Source organism: Mastomys coucha, unplaced genomic scaffold (genome assembly GCF_008632895.1).
Source record: "Mastomys coucha isolate ucsf_1 unplaced genomic scaffold, UCSF_Mcou_1 pScaffold9, whole genome shotgun sequence".
In the NCBI taxonomy this organism is placed as follows: domain Eukaryota; kingdom Metazoa; phylum Chordata; class Mammalia; order Rodentia; family Muridae; genus Mastomys; species Mastomys coucha.
This window is the reverse complement of record NW_022196915.1, coordinates 103,542,370-103,549,278: the sequence shown is the minus strand read 5'-3', so window position 1 is coordinate 103,549,278 and position 6,909 is coordinate 103,542,370. Positions and strand designations below refer to the sequence as shown.

Here is a 6,909-nt window from a genome sequence, read left to right as displayed (position 1 = left end):
AGTTCTGAGCAGAGCTGTGGTGTTCTCAGGAGCGAGCAGAGCGCTAGCCGAGCGAGCTTTCCTGCTGATGTGCACTTTCATTTCTCTTGGCTGTGTTCCCAGCAGGGGAGCTGCTGAGTCACTCTTGACTCTTCAGCTTTGAAGGACAGCCTGCCTCAGGCTCTACCAGTTACACCGCTCTGTCCGTGAAGTCTGCAGTTGCAGTTTCTTCTCCGCTGACCCTTGTTATTGTTTCTGTTTTTACCAATGATGCTGGATTACTTCAAGCAAGTAAACAGCTGCAAATAGAGGCTCTTCTTCCACCTTTGCACGCTCATGTTTGGCCTCACTGTGAAGTACAAAGAAGGCACTCACTCAGTGAAAACTTACAGGCTCTCTCTCTCTCTCTACACACACACACACACACACACACACACACACACACACACATCTAACTCAACACCCACACCCACACATCTCAACACACACTTATGTTCACATTTTTTGTGGTGCTGAGGATTCTACCCAGGGCTTCATGCTAAGCAATCACTCACCAAGATCTATCCCCAAGTCCCAGGCTTTGTGAACAAATGAGAACAGCTCCTTTCATTGGTACACTGCCTTCAGAATGCATTGAGGAGTTGAGAGGCTCACAGTGACCTGGCAAAGAGCAAGGATTCAGAATCTCATTGCAGACCTGAGAACAGTGAGAGCAAGGAAGGCCTCAGATTAACGGAGAGTGGAAACCCTGTTCCCATAAGCCCCCTCTCTTTACTGAGACCCTGTCCTCAGTATCCCTTCTGAATGCCTCCTTAGTTAACTAATGTTCAGAAACGAACGTTAAGAAGCTTCAAAATAGTTTAGTTTTAGAAATGAAAAGCCAGCATGCTACTCCGCAGACTCTGAAGAGACTAAGCTCCTTGGTGGCTTGGAGCCTTCGAATCGCAGTCCCAATCTGGTCCCCTGTCACAGGAGGGTGGGGCAGACACAAGGCAAGTCCCTAGACTTCTAACTCCCCAAACTAATTTTCAGGCTTTGAAGTAGAACTGGCAGACAATTAAACACCTGACCTAGAAAATGCAGGTCATTGTAAAGAGCACTGGAAATTAGGTAAGGCCTTCAGGTGGGGCCTGTTGATTTTGATGTATGCCTTATCTGAGAAACCACAGAGAGGGAGGCCAGGCCACTGGATGGTCAGCTCTGCGTTCCAATGGAAATGCTTCCCTTCCTGCAATAGGAAGCCTGGACTGCCCCAAAATGCCACATTTTGCTACTTTATGTATCTGAGTTTAATTAATTAATTTTTTGTTTGTTTGTTTTTTTGTTTTTCGAGACAGGGTTTCTCTGTGTAGCCCTGGCTGTCCTGGAACTCACTCTGTAGACCAGGCTGACCTCGAACTCAGAAATCCACCTGCCTCTGCCTCCCAAGCGCTGGGATTAAAGGCGTGCGCCACCATTGCCCAGCAATTAATTTTCAAGTACAGGTTTGTTCAGGTTGGTCCTGGAGTTCTTAACTCGAGATATTCTTCTGTTGCCTCAGCCTCCTGAGTAGCTGAGATTTTATATCTGCCTATTATATATTTGTATATGGTTTTTATATAAATATATATAATTTGTGTGTGTGTTTGTACATGCTTGTTGCTACTCAAGTGCTATCTGCTTTCTATGCTTTGTTTGAGACAGGGTTTCTAATTGTCCTGGGACTTGTGGATAAGGGTAAGCTGGAGGGCCAGGGGCCTCTGGGATCCTTGCCTTCCTTGCTGTGCTGGGAAGGCCTGCCACCAGGCCTGTCTTGGAGAGTGGGAGGAATTTGGGCCATTGTGCTTGTAAGCCAGGCAGTTTACCTACTGGGATGTCCTCCAGGCTCAAAAACTAATTTATAACTCGGCATGATCCCAGCACCCGGGAGGCAGATCAGGGGAGATCAAGGGAGGAGATCAGAGGATCAAGGTCATCCTTGGTTATTGGTTCCTGGAGCTAAGAGGCTAACCTGGGATACATGAGACCCTGTCTCAGTTCTTCTCTCTAAAACAGTCTCTGTATGTACTCAGTTAGACCTAGAACTCCCTAGAACCCCATTGATCTTGAACTTCACCTCCTCCTGCCTCAGACTTCTGAGGGCTGCCACCAGGCTAATTGCTTTTATCTGTATTTATTTATTTCTGTTCTCCGAGACAGGGCCTCTCATGCATGTCTGGCTGGTGAGGAACTCTCTATTCCATCAAAGAGGGCCTGGAGCTGTTGCTTCTCCTCTCTCCACTTCCAAACTGCTGGAATTAAAGCCGTGGGCGCCACATATGACTTGACTTCTAAACAAATGCTTATTCACACCGAGGCTCTCTGTACAAACTATTGTAATGCATTTAAATAACCTTATATGGGAAATGACCAAAGGAAGGTGAGTTAGTTAATTTTATATTTTAATGCAAACCAGATACAACTTAGAGTCCCCAGAAAATAAGGAACTTCAACTAAAGAACTGCCCAGACGGGCCTGGCAGATGTCTGCTGTGGAGAATGTCCCCAGACAGGCTGGCAGATGTCCGCTGTGGAGAATGCCCCACTGGAGATGGGATGAGGTCCCAGTCAGCACCAACAGGGTTGTGGCTTCAGTTCCTGGCCTGACTTCCCTCCTCGATGGACTGATTGTGTTATCTGCAAGTGTAAGCCTGATATAATCCCTTTCCTCCCCAAGCTGCTTCTGGTCAGAGTATTTTCTCACAGCCAAAGGACCGGTGAAATGGCCACTAGCGCCATGAATTCGAAACCGCTCTTCCTTCTTTCCTTACCCAGTGCTGAAGGGAACGGAGCCGGCAGAGGCAGTTAACACGGCCACGACAGAACCCAGAGCTTGTGAACAGTAGTCCAAAAGCCAGGACCCATATCTTCCTCACTGTGCCGGTGCAGCCTGGCACTTTTCATGCCTACTGACCATCCCTGAAGCAGCCCAAGGTCCCTTGCCAACTTGAGTACAAATCAGATTTCATCATCACTAACTAACCTTAAGCTCTCAAACAAGTTGGATCTTTTGAGTCTTAATTTACTCAGTAAAATAGTAATAACTATTTTGAAAAGTAAATTAAAAGTGGAGTAGGCCTATAGAAAGGCACACACCAAGGTGTCCTGTAATTTCTGATCCCTTTGCCACTGATCCTCTGCGAGCCTCTCAGGGCTCTGTGAAAGAAACATGCCAGGCAGTGTATTATCTGATTTCCCTTACCCAATCTAAGAGGACAGCCAACTGCTTACACAGGTCCGCCATGCCAAGCAATGTAGGAAAGGTCAAGAAGCCACCCGAAATGACAGCATTCATTCATCTCCCCAAATCCTTGCTTCCTAAATATTGGCTGGCCTGACTGCCTTCACGGCTTTAAGGTCTGTGAAGGCAATCCGATAAACCTCGCTGTTGTTCCAGGTCAGACTCTCGGTCTGCAGGTGGGAGAATCTCCCACAGCACCCCATTTGGTCCTGATGAGGGCAGGTTGCCAGGGGACCGCAGGCAAAGCCGGGCGGTTTTCACTTCTCCAGGAGCGCACAGCCTAGGGGGCGTTTCCGAGCGCGGGGGCGGGCACAGCCGGTACCGCCCCCGTCACCTTCAGGGTGGTGCTTGGGCTCTTGATCTTAAAACTTCGGCAACTTTGCTACGGGTCCCAAGCACGTGCGGCTTCCCTGCCCGGCTCCGCGTTTCCGGAGCCGCCGCCCGTCACCTGCGCAGGGTTGGTCCCCCGGCGCTCTCACGCCACACGCCGCTCTCAGGCTCCAAGAGGCGGCGGCGGCGGCGACAGCGCGTAGCGGGCGCCCGGAGGAGCCCCGGGAGGCGGGGTCAGGGCGGGCCGGCTCTCGGTTCCCGGAAGCCGCTGCCTGCCTGCGAGGCTCCCGCTGAGCGGACCGGCGCGGCGGCCGCAGCTCCAGCATCCTCACCCGCGCTTCCCGGAGCCGCCGCCCGGCCGCGCGCACCGCGGGCGAGATGCTACCCGTGCACACCGAGGTGAAACCCAACCCGCTGCAGGACGCCAACCTCTGCTCGCGCGTGTTCTTCTGGTGAGTGCCCGGCCTGGGCCCGTTCCGCCGCCCACGAGATGCTCCGCGTCGGCTTAGCCGCGTGTTGGATGCTCAGCGCGGGTCCGGGACGCTCGGAGGATGCGTTCCCGGCACAGCCCCGCACGCCGGACTCCTTGTCGCGCGTGCGCCACGCGGCCTGCGGTCTCCGCCCGCGCCCCACGCCCACGCCCGCGCCGCTCTCCGCCCGGAGGGGCACGCGGGGACCGGTGGCAGACACAGGTGGGGCCCACCCGAAAGCGTGGGTATCCGTGGGAGGTGCGGGGGTGCCCTGGAGGGTGGGCCCTGTATACCCACCTTCACTAGCTTCCCGTCCCGGCTCAGGGCTTGCACAACTCCCTCGCCTAAACTGCACCTTTTTATTTCTCTTTAAGCAGCTGTGAACAGCTGGCCTTATCTAATCGCAGCTGAAGCTAGAGAGCCCGGGACCAAAGCCAAACTCTAGCGTCCCCACCGCCTTCTGAAACACCTTACCAGACATCTTTCAGGTCCACTGATAGGCACTGTGTGTGTGTGTGTGTGTGTGTGTGTGTGTGTGTGTGTGTCTATTAGGAAGTTTAATACTCTCTAGGACCCTGTCCCACTTTCTGGCCCCTCTGTGTGTGTCATAGTACGTAAGTATGGCTGTGGGTTAAAAGGTCACTTTATTACGATGTCTTATTTAGTTATGAATGGGGACACTGCTCTTGAGCAAAATCTGCATGACGTTTCCCTCCTGACTGAAACACAGCCATAGTGGAGTACGTTTTTACCTGTTAGATGGAATTTTCATTTCTGCCATTGATGACCCTATCACTCTGGACTGATGGGTTCCCTGATCTGGCTCCAGCCCCGCCCCTCTTATTGTAGGAAACACGTGAAGCAGCTTAGTTAAATGGCATTCCTAAGTAGTTTTCCATCTTGTAGCCTGGGCCGGCTAGCGCACGCTTGGCTAACTAGAATAGTTTTTATTTCTTGACCTCTGCTGTTTCATCTTTCTCACGTTCTAATGTTACCTTTTTAAAATGGGAAAACCTAGGTCGTTTCAGAGTCACTTACGATTGTTTTAATTGCGGATGCAGTGCGCGCCGGATCCGATTTGGACGCGTGGTAAAGGGGAGCTTGCAGGAAGAAAGAATGTGGTGAAATGAATAAAAAAACCAAAAAACAAACAAACCACAAAGCGGGCTGACTGTCTTGGTCTCCTGAGCTTTTGGCCACACACAGAAGTCCTGATGACTTTTCAGTGAGAGGACTTTCAAAATGTAGGTGAGGGAGAGCTGGGTGTGGGTGGCACATACCTTCAGTCCCAGTTTCTTGGAAGGCCAAGATGGGAGGATGACTTGAGCAGCCCATGGAGCTGAGACCAGCTAAGATAAGGGAGCAGACATGTTTGTTTGTTTGCTTGAGACAGCTTTACCCTGTAGCACGGGCTGGTCTTGAAGTCCTCAAATGCACGGCCATCTTCCTTATGGCCTCAGTTTCCACAGTGCTGGGATTATAGGTCTGAGCCGCCACATCTGTCCGTACAGTCTTAAACAATGCTCACAACAGCTGAGTGTCGTATCACACACAGCCTTTAAGCCTTCAGTACCAGTACTGAGTAGGCAGAGGTGTGTGGGTGTCTGAGTTCCACCTGGTCTACAGAGTGAGTCTACAGTCAGGCTAATAGATAGACTGTCTCTCTCTCTCTCTCTCTCTCCCCCTCTCTTTTAAAGGTAATTATTTTACATTGCTATCTTGGGTGAACCCCATTTCCGAGTCCCAGGTTGGGGAGTAATTCACCTCTAGTTTATTCCTGTGAAGGGGCTCAAGCTGAGGTACTTTGACTAATCTGTCTAGGATGGCAAAGCTACTGAGCATCCAGCAGGATCCAAACCTGGGCAATCTGGCTCTCAGGAGCCTCTGTACTGTGAACTTCTCCCCGGGGAGTTCATCCTCCCATGCATGAAGAAAGATTGTTCCTGTTCGTCCAGGTCGAGTTTCTCAAGGATGTTCTTACAATTCCTATCCTGGCAGATGGCACGTGAAACATCTGTGGTCACACTGTGGCATCAGCTCTCACAGCAGGACAGTCAGAGGCAGCGTCAGTCAGCATCACCCGGGAGCTTATCAGAAGATGCGGGATCTCCAGTGTCCCTGCAGACGGTACATGTTACGTTCCTGTGCTTTTCACAGGGGCCCGGGTGATGCTGATGAAGGCTGAGGCAGGCCCACTGCTCTGTAGCGCACCTCGTGGTTAGTCTTGGCTTTCCAGTGTTAACACTTCGCAGGAGGGCTGTGACTTAGTGAAGTCACCTGTGGCCAGCGATGATGACATCTGTGTCTGCTTACACAGTGTGTCATTTCTCTGTCGCTCTTGCAGCTGCCTTGGCCTCCTGCAGGCGCCTGCCTCATAGAGCAAGGCCGATTTTTTCTTTTACCTTCGTTGTGGGGTGTTTGCTTTTCCTCCCTGTCTGTCTGCTTCTTAGACTCTTGAGTTCATCGCTACCCAGCCGGATGATGACAGCCCATGCAATATGCCTTCCCAGGGTTTTGGTGAAATTGTAACACAGTTTGGATGTGGGCTGACAGTCAGCCTAGGACACCTGTTGGCATTGTGGCTGTCTCTTTTACACACGTGTTCTTTCATTGCACACATTCACAGGAGCATGTCGACACTAAGTGAAGCTGTAACCTGCCATGGATCCTTTAGCTGTATGGTAGACTTTACTCTGTTGCCTTTAAGACATGGTATATTCTGACTGTAATTTTCACTGTTGCTGAACACAGTGCATTCAACAGTTACGTAGTACGTGCCCACGGCCGTATCTTGATGTCCCCTCTTCCCCTTTCTCAGGCTGTTTGGTGCTGGGGGGTGGAGTAAGGGTCAGGCTGGGGGGTGGAGTAAGGC

General features: G+C 51.3%; 1 protein-coding gene across 1 annotated transcript in view; it reads left to right on the top strand.

The window, feature by feature from the left end:
* Positions 1-3,602: 3,602 nt before the first annotated feature.
* Abcc4 (ATP binding cassette subfamily C member 4) overlaps positions 3,603-6,909 on the top strand; it is a 230,203-nt gene continuing 226,896 nt past the window's right edge. Inside the window, exon 1 of the mRNA XM_031361046.1 lies at positions 3,603-4,019. Within this exon, the coding sequence (XP_031216906.1) occupies positions 3,946-4,019 (74 nt within the window). The 5' untranslated portion in view covers positions 3,603-3,945. The remainder of the gene's footprint in view (positions 4,020-6,909) is intronic.